This window comes from Chiloscyllium punctatum, chromosome 38, assembly GCF_047496795.1.
Source record: "Chiloscyllium punctatum isolate Juve2018m chromosome 38, sChiPun1.3, whole genome shotgun sequence".
Taxonomy (NCBI): Eukaryota; Metazoa; Chordata; class Chondrichthyes; order Orectolobiformes; family Hemiscylliidae; genus Chiloscyllium; species Chiloscyllium punctatum.
The window spans coordinates 14,079,641-14,098,147 of record NC_092776.1 but is presented as its reverse complement, the minus strand read 5'-3'; the positions used below and the strand labels follow the sequence as shown (position 1 = coordinate 14,098,147).

Here is an 18,507-nt window from a genome sequence, read left to right as displayed (position 1 = left end):
TTGCTGAAGTCCACATAGACCACGTACACTACTCTGCCTTCACCAGTCTTCTTTGGCACTTCTTCAGAAAAACTTAATCAAATTCATGAGACATGATTTCCCACACAGAAAGTCATGCTGACTCTCCCTCATCAGTCCTTGCCTTTCCAAATATGTGTAAATTCTGTCCCTCAGCACCCCCTCCAACAACTTACATACCATTGACTTCAGGCTCACTGCTCTATAGTTCCTTGGCTTTTCCTTACCACCTCTCTTAAATAATGGCACCACATTAGCCAACCTCCTGTCTTCTGGCACCTCACCTGGTTAACTAATATTCATGTTTAGGGATGTTTAGGGAAGAGCAACCATCATATAATAAAATCCTTCATAAACTGGAAAGTGAAGTAGTCAAATCTGAAACTGAAAAGGAACTATGAGGGTATGAGACATGAATCGGCAAGGATGAATTGGGGAACCTTGCTAAAAGTTTTAATGGTGGATAAGCAATGGCTAATATTTAAAGAACATGTGCATATATTATGGTAAGTACTCATTGCAGCTTACAAAAATTAGGGGCAGTGTTAGATCCGAAGAAGAAATGTATAAAATTGCCAATAAAGCAGCAAGCATGAGGACCGTGGGCATATTAGAATTCTTCAAAAGAGAACAAAAAGTTTAATCAAGAGGGGTAAAACAGTGCATGAGATAAACTGGCAGGACAAATAAACTGTAAAAAGTTCTATAAATATATGAAGAGAAAAAGAAAGATTAGCAAAGACAAATGTAGATCTCTCGTAGTCAGAAACCAGGGAAATTATAAAAGTTTCATAGTAATAGAAGCAGGCGGAGGCCATTTGGCACATCGAGCCTGCTGTGCTGTTCATTAAGATCATGACTGATCTATCCATTGTCTCAGCTCCTCCTACCTGCATTATCCCCAATGCCCTTAACTCCCCTACCAGACAAAAACTCATCCAACTGTGTCTTGAATATATTTAATGAAGTTGCCTCTACTGCTTCTTTGGACAGAGAATTCCATAGATTCATTATTCTCTGGGAAAAGCAGTTCCTCCTTAGCTCTGTTCTAAATCTACTCCCCTTCATCTTGAGGCCACGTCCCCAGCCACACCCACCAGTGGAAACAACTTGCCTGCCTCTCTCTTATTTATCACTTTCATAATTTTATATGTTTCTATAAGATCCCCTCTCATTCTTTTAAATTTTAGCAAGTACTGTCCCATGCATCTCAACCTCTCCTCGTAGGGTAACCCCTCATCCCTCGAATTAACCTGGTGAACCTCCTCTGCACCACCTCCAAAGCTAGTATATCCTCCTTCAAGTGAAGAGACCAAAACGGGGCAAAATACTCCAAGTGCAGCCTCACCAACACCTTGTACAACTGCAGCGGAACCTGTTTGCTCTTAAATTCAAACCCTCTAGCAACGAAAGTCAGTATTCTATTTCCCTTCCGGATTACCTGTTGCATCTGCCAGTCAATTATTAGCAATTCATGTATGAGCACTCCTAAGTTCCTCTACTCAACAGCATGCTGCAATCTTTCACCATTTAAATAATACTGACCTACTATTTTTACTTCCAAATTGGAAAACCTCAAATTTACCAACATTGTACTCCATTTGCCAGAACCATGCCTACTCACTTACCCTGTCTAAATCTTTCTGCAGACCCTCCACATCCTCTGCACAGTTTGCCTTTCCACTCAATTTAGTTTCATCAGCAAACTTGGATACATTAAACTTGGTCTCCTCTTCCAAATCGCACATTATGAACAGTTGCGGGCCCAACACTGACCCCTGTGGCACTCAGCTCACCACTTCTCTCCAACCAGCGAAACATCCATTTATCCCAATGGGGATATAATGGGGATGAAGAAAACGGCAGAAGAACCGAACACACACTTTGGTTCTGCCATCACAAGGAAGGAGTTCAAATAATCTCCCAGAAATGTTAGGGAACCAAGGTCTAGTGAGGATGTGAAATTGAAGGAAATCTATATTAGTAAGAAAATATTGCTAGGGAAATGAAGTTCATAGGCCGATGGGACCTGATAAGCTACATCCCAGATTATGAAATGAAGTGGCCCTGGAAATATTGGATCCATCGCTGGTCATCTTTGAAAATTATGTGGACTCTGGAGTTGTTCCTACAGATTGGGGCTGGCAAATATAACCCCAAAATTTAAAAAGTGAGAGATAAAAAACAGAATTTACAGACCAGTTGGCCTAAAATCATCTCACCTGAGAGATTCATATCCAACTCCAGAAAAAAAATGAACATCGATTTGGTATCATTAACATATTGCAATGACTTTGAAAATCAGAAGAAGACTGGCAATGGGATGATGGTTTGCAAGAGCTGAGGGGTTGAAGGTGTTTTCTCTGAGGTGGGAAGACAATAACAGCTGAAAGGGAAACCTATTTGAGGAGAGGATAATAGAACACTTCAAAAGTATTAATAGAATTGGACAAAGTCACAATAGGTTTATGAAAGGCACATCATGCTTAATGAATCTACTGGAGGTACGTGAGGATAAAACTAATAGATAAAGGAAAGTCAGTGGTTGTGGTAAATTTGGATTTTCAGAAGGATTTTGATATGGTGTCACAAGAGTTTAATAGGCATGGATTGCTTTTTGAAAGTAACAGAATGGTGTTCATCTGAATTGCAGTTTTCTGTGTTATTTGAATATATAAGTTACAGGGATAATGCACTCCACATCTTAATTTGCTGTTTTCCAGATCTAATGGTGGAGTTTATGGTCACTCACATGATGAAGGAGTTCCCCATGGACCTTTACATGTAAGTTCAACGTAATTTCTAATTTCACCCATTGCCTACTCCCCAATATTCACTCCCCATAATCAAACTTTCTGCCAGACTGATGGTAACATTAAATCAGATCATTTGCACAAAACATCATCTGAAGCCGACCTGAGACTCCCAGGATAACCAAAATGTAGAAGATGTAGTTGATGAATTTTCGTGTTTTAAGCATAGATCCCAAAATTCATTATGGTGCCTTTGACTGCTATTCTTGATGCGATCGGATAATCTGCTCCTCTGGCATGGCACAGTGCAAGATTGTATAGAGCATTTGGGAATTAGTGTGCGTGTGTTGTGAGGATGTTAATGATGATGTTAGATTTGTGCCACTTTTTAGATCCCTTGAAGCAAATTAACTATAGTCTGAACAGTTCACATATGAACATCATTAAGCACAGAATGACTCTTTAATACATTTCTTGCCACCATCATAGTTCTGCAGCTGCAGCTCTACTCTGGAACATTTTCTTCATTACATATAGACCAGTCTGTTGCCAGATGTGGTTCTCTCACTGCCACCATTGCTGAACCAGTATCTTCATTTCTTCTTATCATCCTATTTTCCTTCATATTATCTTGGAGTTTGTCTTATTCATGACACTTGCCTTCTGCTCCCTTCATCCATTCCTGCTAAATTGCTGAAGAGCCAGTCTCTTTCTAGCCCCCATGTCTTCCATTGTAAACAGTTCCCTTTCCTCAAATAGGTTTCCCTTCCCTTTCAATTGTTATTGTCTACTCACCTCAGAGAAAACACCTTCAACCCCTCAGCTCTTGCAAACCATCATCCCATTGCCAATCTTCTTCTGATTTTCAAAGTCATTGCAATATGTTGATACCAAATCTGTGTTCGTTTTTTCTGGAGCTGGATATGAATCTGTCAGGTGAGATGCCTTCCTCGGTCACCACAGCTAATCAGGAGCAAAAAAAAAGCAACTGCTTACTGGGGCTGCAGTGAGGTGCCTTGATTGTTCTGTAGTCCTGCTCCCACACCCCTCCTACATTGTCCAGCTCTTATCGAGCTCTACAATTATCCATCTAATCATGAATAGAGTATCCTCAGCACTTGCACCTGGTTTTGCCCTTGCAATTACCTCCCACATACTCCTCTGGCTCCATGCCATAATTTCATTTATGTCCTGTTCCTTGATGTCATTATTGCAACTTCTGCGTTTAGGTTGTTGATACGTGGCTTTCACAAAAGCAAACACTGTAGATACTGGCAACATGGGAACAAACACATAATTTTGGAAATAACTGAGTGCTCCGGTTTCCTCCCACAATCCAAAGATGTGCAGGTTAGGTGAATTGGTCATGCTAAATTGCCCATCGTGTTAGGTGCATTAGTCAAGAGTAAATGTCGGGTCGGGGAATGGGTCTGGGTGGCCTGTTTCCATACTGTAGGGAATCTAATCTAATCAGCAGACCTGGCAGCCTCTTCAGTGAAAAATTGATTAAATATTTCAGGTTGATGACCTTGCTGCTGCTACCAGGTATCTGAGTATTTCCAGCACTTTCTGATATTTTTATTTCAGACTTCCAGTTCTTGCTTTTTATTACATTTATCAACCCTTGCACTGCTCGTCTGACTATAGGATCCTAGCTGATGGTAATACTGGCCAAGTCAGAGTTGGCTGGATAGACCATAAGTTTTACTCTTGCTACAGGTCAGGAATCCTTTATCTGAAAAATCTCAGGGCCAGCAGTTCTTTGAATAAAAGATATTTTCAGTTTTCAGATATGCCTGAATGGGTATAGGATTGTTTGGGTAATTTGTTGAAGACAGACATGTAGACATGCTGAGTTCAGGTTTTTGGGGAAAAACTTTGTCTGTTTGAGCCAAGCAAAATTTATTTTCCAAAGGGCCTGAACTCAACATGTCTACAGGCCCATTTAGATCTGCTTTTCAAAAAGACCTCTGTTTTTTTAAGTCTTTTCAATTTTTGGACATCAGGATAAAGAATACTGGAGCTATATTTGTTTACTATGGTGTTGTGTCATAGGTAGGTCTTTGGAATGGGGGCAGCACGGTGACTTAGTGTTTAGCACTGTTGCCTCACAGTGCCAGGGACCCAGGTTTGATTCCACCTTCTGGTGATTGACTGTGTGAAGTTTGCACATTACCCCTTTACTGGCACGGGTTTCCTATGGGAGTTCTGGTTGCCTAGTCCAAAGATGCGCGAGCTGGGTGGGTTCGCTGTGGAAAACGCTGAGTTACAGGGTTAGGGTAGAGAAGGGGTGGGTTTGGGTGGAATGCTCTTCAGAGGGTCAGTATGGACTTGATGGGCTGAATGGTCTGCTTCTAAACTGTAGGGATTCATGTCCTCCATTTTCTGTCAACCTTGATGAGCATTCCAGCCTGTGTCTTCTCCAGGACCTACTTCCACTCAGTAACATTGCTTGTCTCTTCCCTACCTAATTTCATCTAAAGCCCTCAGTCATGTGCCTTCCGCTCCAAATTTGTTACACTCTTGTACTGACTGGCCTCCCATTCTGTAACCACTAAACTCTCTAACCACTAACCGTCCAAAACTCTCTACCTTAACACAAATATGTCTCATGTACTCATCACCTCTGTATTCACAGATTCACGTTGGCTTCTTGTTTCCCAATGACTAAATTTGATATTTTCAGCCATATGTTTAAATCCCTTCAGGGTCTCTGTCCTTGTGTATTTCTTCCAATCCTAAACTTGCATCCATTCAGCCTCCTCCGAACTTTCCATAACAGCTCTTTTTACATATTTTATTTTACACATCCCTCGTTCCATTCATTGGCAGTTTTGCCTTCAACCATGCACAGCCTACTGTCTAGAATTTGATTAGAAGACTTCCCTCCTGCGCTCTCTTTCAGTATTCCTCTTAAAACATTCTTCTTTTAACCAGGATGTAGTCATACTTGCAAATTGTTCATTTTTTTTCTTCAGATTAATTAAGCTTAAATGCTTGATTAAATGCAAGCTGTTTTTCATTTTAGTGTAATGCTTCCTTGATTTTGTATTTTGTAGGCGATGTGTTCAGATAGTTCACAAACTCATCTGTTATCAGAAGAAGTGTAGAGTACGGTTACATTACACCTGGCGTGAACTCTGGTCAGGTGAGTGCCTGTTGTACCTACGAGCAGCATTATAATATACTCCAGGGCTATGATTGACCCGAATGAATTAAAGGTTACAGATTAGAAAATGTTACAGAAAATGGCTAGACATCTACATGTAAGCATTCCATATTTTAATATCTGCCTATTTGTTGTCTTGTTCTCTCATGAAATGACGGGTGGGTGAGGGAAGGATAGGTGTGTATAAATTGGAATAAAAGCAGTGGGGAAGGAAGGATAAGGCTGAGTGTGTGTGTGCAGAATGGTTGAGAGTGCAGGAGGGATGTCTGAAGATGAGGACAAGATGGTGAATGGTATCCTAGTTACACAGTTGACTAAAACAGTTCGAGGATTGTTATTTTGTTGCTCTATTTGTGGTTGTTTTATTCAAATCAGGAAGCTTTGTCAACTGTTTGGTGATGGGGAGGCAACGGCTTAGTGGTGTTATCACTAGGCTATTAATCCAGAAACTCAGCTAATGCTCTTGGAACCAGGGTTCAAATCCCTCCATGGCAGATGGTGGAATGTGAATTCAATAAAAAGAAATCTGGAACTAAGAGCCTAATGATGACCATTAAATTATTATCAATTGTTGGAAAAACCTAGCTGGTTCACTAATGCCCTTTAGGGAAGGAAACTGCCATCCTTACCTGGTCTGGCCTACATGTGACTCCAAATCCACAGCAATGTGGCTGACTCTCAAACTGCCCTTTTGAGCAATTAGGAACAGGTGATAAATGTTGGCCAGCAAATGATGCCCATCTCCCACAGGTGAATTTTAAAATAAAATTCAGGATAAGAGAAGGGATGACCAAAAGGAGACCTGAAGGAAAAAGTCGGGAAGAAAAGAAGAGTCAAGTTGGAAACTGGGGATGCATCTTCCACGTACATTTTATTGAGAAATTACAGTCTGTGTGAATCACTGCCTGGTTTCCTTCATCTTATCCTAGTAGTTCCCTGCCCCGGTCACCCTTTTGTCCTTCTCCTGCTGGTATCTAGTGACACCTTGGGCTAGTGGGCAGCAGTCTCAACTGTGAATCAAAAGGTCACAGGTTCAACTTCACTCTAGAGATCTACGACCAAACTCTAGGCTGAAACTCCCCATGCTTCTCAGGTGTTCAGAAACAGCACTTTTAAACAAGAGTCAGTGAAGAAGCAAACATGCCTTTATATAACATTTTTTACAACCTCAATAGATCCTGTGTATCTTTACGATTGATCAAGTATTTTTGTAATGTAATTATTTCTGCAATGTGGGAATCACAAGATAATCACAATAATAATTTCTGCAATGTGGGAATCTAATCTAATCAGTACAGAAAAGCAAGTTCTCTGTGAGTGAATCTATGAAGTTATTCCCATTTTCCATTCAGCTGTCAGATTGTCATAACTGGTAACTTTTTCACTGAATGGAATTAGGGTCAGGGAGTTTGACTTTACGCATGGGAGTCTGAGGATGGTTTTTGTGGCTTTGCCTCTGTAGCATCTCAGATTACTGTACAATTGATTAAACACCAGAAATCAAACTCTGAAATGAATTAGCCTCTGAATCAGAATGCAGACTGCTCCCTTATTTATAGCCTGAGTTTCTCACTGAATGTCACAATTGAGGAAAACCTCACATTGAAAAATGGCTTTGTTGTAAATATAAATTACCAGCGTACTAGCTTCCTCTATCATCCTTAATGTTTACCAGAGTGCTTACAGATGATCATTGGGTGCACTAAATATGATCCAGATTGGTGACAGAGACTTGAAGGGAAGAGTTCACACTCCCTATCACACAGGTGAACTTTATCCATTACATTGAGCAAAAATAGACCACTTGGTCCAAGTGGTTCACGTCGATGGTTATGCTGTGCACGAGACTTCACCTGCCCTACTTTACCTCATCTTGTTACTATATGCTTCTAGTTGTTTTTCCTTTGCATCTCATTAAATCATTTGTACTGTTTATCCCAACTACTACATGTGGTAGCAGCTCTGTATAATTCTATACTTGAACCAACTTGAATATAAACTTTACAGTTCAATCGCTATTAAGTTGTGAACCCAGCTGAATCACATGATTAAATAGCTCCATGATTTGAGGCACCAGCCATGAGACTCAGTGACTCATCAGAGGTGTCGGAAAACACTGCTGTGTCTCTGAGGCAGTTGAGATGAGCCCATGAGTATTAAGGCTAATTTACATCCACTGCTGCTAGCATTGAACTGGCTAGATGACAACATTCTGGCGACAAACATTGTGGGTTACAAATGAGTGCATTTTTGTTTGTGCATATGGCAGGATTGTCCATGCTTCTGAATCAGAATGCCAGAACTTCAAGCTGTTAAGGCATTCCCTCCTCCTGTCACCCATCATAAAGAACAGAAAGAAAATTAAGAGGTTTAGTAGTATGAGGGGTTTTGATTAAACAAGTAAAGATTAGCTGTTTTCAATGGCATCAGGCAATCAGCGACCAGATGATTGACAGACGAACCAAGAGAGGTGGGGAGAATTCACCATGAATTGTTACAAGTTGGAATGAGGCTTGAAGTTTGGTGGAAGATTCAGTAACAAGTTTCAAAAGGGAATTGAATAAACATTTGAACTGAAAACGTTTATGGGGCTTGTAGAAAACTACAGAGGAGGGGACAATGGGATAACTCTTTCAAAGACTTATGACCTGGTGTCGTGTGACTTTTAACTCTTTCAAAGATGGTGGGCCTCTGTACTGGAGGATTCTGTGAATCTGTCTCCTTAATGTTGCTAGAGAGTTCACAACTTAGGTAATTAATTTTTTAAAAACTGTGCAAGACCGCAGATTTTCTGTTTTTAGAAATCTAATGAAGCTATAAACCATTTTGTGCAAACCTATAGATCAGAAGCCATTCAGCCCCTTGACTTTGCTCCATTTCAAGTCTTTGAAGGTTTCTTGCGGTGTTCAAAGATGCTTGCCTTGAAAAGGTATAAATGGGTAACTTTCAAGTTGGTAGTATGTAATGAAAGGAGTGCCTTGGGGATCAGTGGTGGGTCCTTGACAATTTACAACTATATCTTGAATAAAAGGGTTGTAAGTATGGTTGCTAACTTTGTTGAGGATACAAAAGTAAGTAAGAACTTAAGTTACGAAGAGGATGTAAATCTGAAAAGCTCGGTTAAGTGAGTGGGCAAAAAATGTGGGAATGAAGTATCATGGGAAAATATGAACTTGGCTATTTTTTCAGTAAAATAAAAAAGTATAACCATACTCAAATGGGGAGTGTTTAATTCAATTTTTTTTTAAACTTGTTACTGAATCTTCCACCACACTTTGAGCTTCATTCCAACTTGTAACAATTCAAAGGTATCTGAGTGTCCTGGTATCAGAATTAGAAAATACTGGTGTGTAGGCACAATGAGGGATTGGGAAGCTAGGTGTAATGTTGTTCTTTATTGCAAGGTAGCAATATTGAATGAAATATAAACAACTCCAGCCTTCAAAATCACAAGACAGACTTATTCTAATTTTGCATCTGATCTTGCACCAGAGAATGTCATTTTATCCCTATCTGTCTTATTGAATCTTGTAATCACCTGGAGCATTTTTATAAGCATGGAAAGTGGAATAATGTCGTGGCTTTGTGGTAAGGGAACAACTGTTTTGGAGGTTGAGGCAAAAGCTCCAATCGTAAAAGAAATACTGCTGAAGTATTTTATTGTTGGAGGGTCAGTACTGAAGAAGTGCTGCATTGTTGGCAATCTGTACTGAGGGAGCATTCTGCAGTCGGAGGGTCAGTACTGAAAGAGGGTTGTATGGTTGGAAGATCAGTACTGAGGGAGGGATGCACTAGTGGACAAGCTACACATTTCAAACCGTATGTTAAGCTGAGATCTCTGCATCCATTAATATAAGAAGTAAAGTGGAGTTATCCTGGTATGCAGGTCAACATTTATCTTTAGATTCAGATCTAAAAATAACTGATCATCATTTTTCTGTGTTACTTATGTGAGCTTTTTGCTAGCAAATTGACAGTCGCCATTCCTAGTTGGCAACATCGACTGCATTTCAGAAAGTTCTTCATTGGATGTAAAGTGTGATGGATCATGCTGGGGTCATAAAAGGTGCTATAGAAATGCAAGTTTGTTCTGTCTTCTTTCAGCATCAGTCAGAATGCCTTCAACTGCCCATACTCAAAGTTATATCAAGCTACAACCTCTCACATCTATTATTTCTTGTTTTTTTTTAAAACCTCCCTGACATTTTTAAATAATCTTCCTATATTTTTCTTCTTTCTCTTCATTTTTACTTTTCTTCTTTTGCTTACACATTCACTTATTACTTTTATTCTTGCTCTGTCCTTCCTTTCTCTGCCTGCAGTTTGATTGAACTCTCCTCCTGACTTCCATCCTGCAGTCTCTTTCTGCTGCCTGGCTCCCATCAGGCTACCTCGCAGCCAAATCAGATCAGCAACATAGCGCATGCAGCGAAGCTCAGTCACTACAGCTACGTAACATCTGTTACCACCATCTGCCATTGTCTCTTTTTGTTCCCTCTTGTTGGAAATTATTTAGGATCAGCAAAATAAATACTTGACCGTCTGAGGTTAATTTTCAAATCATTTCTTCAAACAAGTCCTGCCCAAAAATAAAGTACAGCAGGTGATAGAAGTCTGAAATAAAATTTAAAAATACAGCTCAAGTACCTTCAGTGGAGAGAGAAGCAGTTAGTGTTTCAGGTTGGTGATCTTTTGTCTGAACTGGGGTTTCATGTACCATCTGAAGGGTTATACTTCTGATAGTTCATAATTATGGCTTATTAGTTGAAGTTCAAATCCAGTATGTCACTCATCTGGTCTGGTGGTGAAATTTGTGGATGCTATCAAAAATGTTCCTGCTTCAAGCCTGGAAGTAGAGACATCGGTCCACGGGGAGGCCATTCAGCTCCCAAGCATATTCTAATGAGTGAATAAAAGGGAGGCCTTATGGTATTATTGCTGGACTGAAAATCCAGAGACACAGGTAATGCTGTTGCGATATAAGCTTAAATCCTGCCGCAGCAAATGGTGGCATTTGAATTCAATGAAAATCTGGAAATAAGTGTCTAATGATGACCATTGAACTATTGCCGAGTGTCAGAAGAACCAGTCTAGCTCACTAATGTCATCCTTACCTGGTCTGACCTCCATGTGACTCCAGACCCAGTCCCTCTGGGATGGGTATTAATGTTGACCTAGCCAGTGATGCTCTCATCCCCTGAATGAATCTTTTAAAAATAACTATGTATTAAATCACTTGTGATCTGTAACTGAACTCCATTTACCTTGCTTTTCTTCTTCTTGTGTTTACTCAACAGAAGTTGCAAGAAATCAGTCTTAAAATGGCAATTGACCCCACTAGCCGCTGCCTTTTCATGCATGCAAGAGTTTCAGGTTTCCATCAAAACTTTGTGCAAAGAAATTTTTCCTGATGCAGAGTGTGGTCTCAATGGCTTATTGTTACATTGAATATTCAACAATGAAAATGGGCCATTTGGCCCAACCAGTCCTTGCTACCGTCCTTCCTCTTCCAACTCAACTGGCATACACTATTCATTTACTATACATAGAACAGTACAGCGTAATACAGGCCCTATGGCCCACAATGTTGTGCCAAGTGTTAATCGAAGATCAAGCTGAACCTTGGAGTGTGCTTCATTGTTCCTTGAAAGTAGAATTGCAGGTAGATAGAATAGTGAAGATGATGTTTGGTATGCTGTCCTTTATTGGTCTGAGCATTGAGTATAGGAGTTGGGAGGTCATGTTGCGGCTGTACAGGACATTGATTAGGACACTTTTCGAATATTGCGTGCAATTCTCTTCTTCTTACCAGAGGAATGTTGTGAATTGTTTTGTTTATTCATTCATGGGATGAGGACAGCATTTGTCTCCCATCCCTAATTGCCCAGAGGGCAGTTAAGAGTCAACCACATTGCTGTGGGTCTGGAGTCAAATGTAGGCCAGACCAGGTAAGTTTTCTTCCCTAATGTGAACCAGATGGGTTTTTCCAACAATCAACAATGGATTCATGGTTATTAGTCTTAGTTCCAGGCTTTTTTGTTGAATTCACATTCCACCATCTGGGTCCCTAGAACATTACCTGAGTCTCTAGGTTAACAGTCCAGCGATAATACCTCTAGGCCATCGCCTCCCCAACTTGAAAGGGTTCAGAAAAGATTTACAAGGATTTTGCCGAAGTCGGAGGATTTGAGCCAAGGGGAGAGGCTGAGTAAGCTGAGGCTGTTTTCCCTGGAGTGTCAGAGGCTGAGGAGTGACCTTATAGAGATTTATAAAATCATGAGGCGTATGGATAGGATAAATAGACAAGGTCTTTTTCCTGAGGTGGGGAAGTCTAGAGCTAGAAGACATTGGTTTAGGGTGAGAGTGGAAAGATAAAACAGGGACCTAAGGAGTAACTTTTTCATGCAGAGGGTGGTGCGTGTGTGGAATGAGCTCCTAGAGGAAGTGATGGGGGCTGGTACATTTACAGCATTTAAAAGACATCTGGATGGGTAGATGAATAGGAAGGGTTTGGAGGGATATGGGCCAAGTGCTGGCAAATGGGACTGGATAAGGTTAGGATATCTGGTCAGCATGGACGAGTTGGACTGAAGGGTCTGTTTCCATGTTGTACATTTCTATGACCCCATCAAACTAACCTCTACACCCCTCAATTTACTGTCGTCCATGTGCTTGTTCAGCAGTCGCTTAAATGTCTCTAACTCTACTACTACCGCTGGCAGTGCATTCCATGCACTCACCACTGACATCTGCCCTATACCGTATTCCAATCACCTTACAATTATCACCCCTCATGGCAGCCAATTCTGCCCTGGGGCAAAGTCTCTGGCTGTCTACTCTATCTATGCCTCTCATTACCTTGTACACCTTCAACAAGTCACCTGTCTTCCTCTCCAGTATGAAAAACCCTAGCTCACTCAACCTCTCTTCATGAGACATGCCCTCCAATCCAGGCAGCATCCTGGTAAGTCTCCTCTGCACCCTCTCTAAAGCATTTGCATCCTTTCTATAATAAGGTTACCAGAACTGAATACAATATTCCAAGTGTGGTCTCACCAGGGTTTTATAGAACTGCAGCAAAACCTCATGGCTCTTAAACTCAATTCCCCTGTTAAAGAAAGCCAAAACACCATATGCCTTCCTAAGAGTCTTATCGACTTAGGTGGCAACTTTGAGGGATCTACGTATGTCGACCCCAAGATCTAGCTGTTCCTCCACACTGCCAAGAATACTGTCTTTAACCATGTATTCGGCACTCGTATTCGACCTTCCAAAATGAATCACTTCGCATTTATCCAGGTTGGACTCCATCTGTTACTTCTCAGCCCAGCTCTGCATCCTGTCAATGTCTTTTTGTAGCCTGCAACAGCCCTTGACACATGGGGCGGCACAGTGGCTCAGCAGTTAGCACTGCTGCCTCACAGCGCCAGGAACCTGGGTTCAATTCCCACCTCTGGCGACTGTCTATTTGGAGTTTGCACATTCTCCCCTTGTCTGCGTGGGTTTCCTCCAGGTGCTCCGGTTTCCTCCCACAGTCCAAAGATGAATTGGTGAATTGGCTGTGCCAAATTGCCCAAATTGTTAGGTGCATCAATCAGGAGTAAATGTAGGGAAATGGGACTGGGTGGGTTGCTTTTCAGAGGGTTGGTGTGGACTGTTGGGCTGAAGGGTGTGCTTCCACACTGTTGGTAATCTAATCTAATCTACTCTACTTACTACAACACAACAAACCTTTGTGAAATCGGCAAACTTACTAACCCCCCCCCCCACTTCCACTTCTTCATCCAAGTTATTTATAAAAATTACAAAGAGCAGAGGCCCAAGAACAGATCCTGTAAGACACCAGTAGTCACCAACCTCCAGGTGGAATACTTTCCATCCACTACCGCTCGTTGTCTTCTTTCAGCCAGTCAATTCTGTATCCAGACAGCTAAATTTTCCTATATCCCATACCTCCTAACTTTCTGAAAGAGTCTACCATGGGGAACTTTACCAAATGCCTTACTGAAATCCATAAACACCACATCCACTGCTCAACCTTCGTCAACTTGTCACATCTTCCAAGAACTCAATACGGCTTGTGAGGCATGACCTGACCCCCTCAAAGTCATAGACAAAAGTGAGTACCACAGATGCTGGAGATTAGAGCCAAGAGTGTGATGCTGGAAAAGCACAGCAGGTCAGGCAGCATCCGAGGAGCAGGAGAATCGACGTTTCGGGCAAAAGCCCTTCCATCAGGAATGAGGCTGGGAGCCTTGGGGGTCGAGAGATAAATTGGAGGAAGGTGGGGCTGGAGGGAAGGTAGCTGAGAGTGTAGTCAGTAAATGGAGGTGGGGATGAAGGTGATAGATCGGAGGGGAGGGTGGTGCAGGTAGGTGGGAAGGAAGATGGACAGATGGGACAGGTCATGAGATCGATGCTGAGCAGGAAGGTTGGAACTGGGGTCAGGTGGAAGTTGAAATGAGGAAACTGGTGAAGTCCACATTGGTGCCATGGGGTTGGAGGGCCCCGAAGTGGAAGATGAGGCGTTCTTCCTCCAGGCGTCGGGTGGTGAGGGAATAGTGATGGAGGAGGCCCAGGACCTGCACGTCTTCGGCAGAGTGGGAGGGGGGGTTTTGAAATGTTCGGCGACGGGGTGGTGGGGTTGATTGGTGTGGGTGTCCTGGAGATGTTCTCTGAAGCGCTCTGCGAGTAGGCATCCTGTCTCCCCAGTGTAGAGGAGACCGCATTGGGAGCAACAGGTACAGTAAATGACATGTGGAAATGCTGGTGAAACTTTGATGGATGTGGAAGGCTCCTTTGAGCCCTTGGATGGAGGTGAGGGGGGAGGTGTGGGCACAGGTTTTGCAATTCCTACAGTGGCAGGAGAAGGTGCCGGGCAGGGAGGGTGGGTTGTTGGGAGGGATGTGGGCCTGACCAGGTAGTTGCGAAGGGAACGGTCTTTAGGGAAAGCAGATAGGGGTAGGGAGGGAAATATATCTCTGGTGGTGGGGTCGATGAGATGCGCTGGAGGACATCATCAACCACGTGGGAGGGGATATACAGTGAGAGTTACATACCAAATTGCCGCCGCCTTTAAAGACCGCAATTTCCCCTATCTTTAATCAAACTGTTTTCCCAAATAGTCATAAATCCTATCTCTCAGAATCCTCTCCAGTATCTTGCTGACCACAGACGTAAAACTGACTGGTCTTGTAGACATGTATTTGTCTAGCTTCCCTTTAAATCCATCAGTTATCTTCATTTCAACCACTCCATATGGTGGTGAATTCCACATTCTGTGTAAAGAGTTTTTTTCTGAATCCCCTTGTTGATGGTTATCTTATAACGATAACATCTAGCTTTCCTCAGAAGTGGAAACACTCTCTGTATCAATTCGAGAAATTCCCCTCATAATTTTAAAGGTCTTTATTAATACGAACTTACAAATCAGGAGCAGGAATTGGACCATTCATCCCCTCAAACCTGTACTATTTGAAAAGACCATGGCTGTTCTGTTTGTGGTCTCCACTCTGTTTCTGTCTGCCGTTGTCTCTTGTGTCAATCAAGTGTTAAACTCTGCTTTAACAATATTCAGCGACTCTGACTATACTCTTCTCTGGGGAACAGAATGCCAAACATTAACGATCTTCTTTGAGGAAAGTAAATGCTTCTCACCTGCAGAATCAACTGTGCTCAGTAGTTCTAGACCCTCCCATAAAGGGAGATATGTTTTCAGCATCCACTCTGTCGAGTCCCCTCAGGATTTTACATGTTTCAAAAAAGTCACTTTTCATTCTTCTAACTCTAACAGATGTAGGCCTAACCTTTCCTTGCAGGGTAACCCTGAATGAATTTATTAAAATGTATAAGATCCTGAGGAGACTCTCAGATCCAATCTCTGATTCCACTATATAAGCTATGTTGCAGTTAATTATTTGAAGTATTAGGATGTCACCAGTCAGCCTCCACTTTTCTAGAGAAGAGACTTAGCCTTTCTCCTTTAGGTGTGATATCTTTTTTGTGCCCTTTCCATTGTCAGTGCAAGCTTTTTACATTTGGTGACCAGTACAGCAAACAGCACACTTGCGTTTTATCTGATTAATGTTCGTTGCAGGTTTAGAGTAACCTGTGTACTTGGCTTGCTTTTGTTATGACCTTATGACTCATGTTGTGACTTGTTGGAATTTGTGTATTTGTACTCCCAAGTCCTATTGTTCCTGTACCCCATTTTGATTCTTAATTTCCCAGGTCTCATGTCACCTCATTCCTACTGATTATTAATCCATACTTCAAGTTTATTATTGATTCGTATTCTAATGCTCCTCATGAGTGTTGACTATAACCCCAATTTAATATGGCATGCAAATTTAGAAATAATGCTTTTGCTGCCAAAGTCTAAATTGTTCATATAAATTGTGATCGAGAATGGTCCAAACACTGATTCTGGTAGGATCCCACTTCCCACCTTCTGTTCCTCTGAAAAACTGTCTTTTACTCCCACTCTCTGCTTTCTGTCGTCAAGCCAGATAGCTATTCATTCTGTCACTTATCCCCTGATTGTGCATTCTCTGACCTTATCCATAATGAAGCACCTTACCAAAGGCCTTTTTGGGTATGTAAATATGCAAAATCTATTGCATTATCCTTACCTATTCTGTCTGTTGCCACCTCAAAGAACTTAAGGTTGGTCAAGCAAGATGTTTTTCCTTTTTGAAATTCATCCTGACTACTCGTTTTTCTATTTTTGGTCCTAGATACTTCTGTTTTCTCCTTTTTAGGAATTCCATTATTTTTGACCACCTGAAGTTAAGGTAGCTTTCCATATTTCCCTGGATATGTTTTATCTATCACCTTGGGTATAGGTACAATATTAGCTAGCTGCCAATCCTCTGGCACCAAACCTTTCCCTATTTTTATTGTTCCCAAGATTATTTTACAAAGCACAATACATACTGTCTGGACAGGAGCTTTTTGTCCTCTTTATATTATCTTTCTGCTTGGCTTTGTTCTTGAGTGACCATCTCTCTTCCTGACATTATGGCCCGTGATCCCGCTTTTCCCAAGCAGAGGAAATAATTTTTCCCACTGTATCCACATTAATTCCTTTCTTGTTACAATCATCTGGATTAGTGTCTAAACTCAAGTGGATGTGGACTTGAGTGTACGCAACCTTTCTTTATAAAATCTGACTCGTGAAGTCATGCATCATTCTGGTGACTCAGAGCTGCACTCCCTCTAAAGCCAGTTCATCATTTGTGAAGTGCGGTGCTCAGAAATAACGCAGTTACTTCAGATTCCATTAGACTGGAATTATTAACTCTCTTTATCTCCACAGATGCTGGCAGACCTGCTGGGTTTCTCCAGTGCTTGCTCCATAAGGTTTTACTCCAGGTTGATTGACGCTCTGGCCAGTTCATGTATAATTTCCTCTTTGTGATTCCTATTCTGATTGAGATAAGGGTCCACATGCATTTGCCAAATTTGAGGAGTGTGTGTACCAGTGATTAGCTTGTTCAGTGAATGTCGATTAGGACATTGTTAGTACCACATTGAAAAGGAACAGATTCCAGATCAGGCAAATTGCTGTCAATTCTGGAGGAAATTGTGCAAAACCCTTATGCTTTATTTATTGGGCAATTGGCTAACTGCTTGCTAGAGGATCTTAACTCTATTTAACCAGTCTTTGAAATTTAGCTAGTCTTGACCAAGGATCAGAAATAGGTAATTTAGCTTTGTGTTGAACCAGGGAGAGTTTCAGTTAGAAATCCCTCTTTGTCTAGTGTTATGAAATTAATCTATTTCCTAACATTACAGCACATACCATAGCAAAGGAGTTGAAGAGAAATTTAATAAAAGTTGTTTATTTTTGTCTTAATACTTTTCTTACTGTGTGCTTCCTGTGATTCCAGCTCTGATCAATCTGTTGAAATTCCTGATGTCGAATGAGACTGTGCTCTTGGGGAAATACAACATCTTTGCTTTGGCCTTAATGGTGAGTCATTAGTTGTCAGTATACATTTTGTTAACATTTTGTGTTTGCTCAAGAGTCTCTCAGTTGTCCCTAGATGATAGGAAGGCTGTTTGATGTAAAACTCTGCGTAACTGTGAAGTCGGTCAAACCATTTTTGATGAACAGTGCCAGAATGCTTTAATGTTTACTGTTATATATAAAACGGTACAACTGACTGACCCCTTGATAGTGTGGCCCTGTCGCTGTGTGACTGACTGACCCTTCAATAATGTGGTTCAGTCACTGTGTGACTGACTGACCCTTCAATAATGCGGCCCTGTCACTGTGTGACTGACAGACCCTTCAATAATGCGGCCCTGTCACTGTGTGACTGACTGACCCTTCAATAATGTGGTTCAGTCACTGTGTGACTGACTGACCCTTCAACAGTGGGGCCCTGTCAACTGTGTGACTGACTGACCCTTCAATAATGCGGCCCTGTCACTGTGTGACTGACAGACCCTTCAATAGTGTGGCCCTGTCACTGTGTGACTGACAGACCCTTCATTAGTGTGGCCCTGTCACTGTGTGACTGACTGACCCTTCAATAATGCGGGCCTGTCACTGTGTGACTG

At 41.6% G+C, this 18,507-nt stretch overlaps 1 protein-coding gene across 1 annotated transcript in view; it reads left to right on the top strand.

The window, feature by feature from the left end:
• Positions 1–18,507, top strand: part of armh3 (armadillo like helical domain containing 3) — a 154,416-nt gene that overhangs the window by 85,412 nt on the left and 50,497 nt on the right. Inside the window, exons 19-21 of the mRNA XM_072557221.1 lie at positions 2,742–2,802; positions 5,831–5,919; positions 17,832–17,914. Coding sequence (XP_072413322.1) covers positions 2,742–2,802; positions 5,831–5,919; positions 17,832–17,914 — 233 coding nt within the window. The remainder of the gene's footprint in view (positions 1–2,741; positions 2,803–5,830; positions 5,920–17,831; positions 17,915–18,507) is intronic.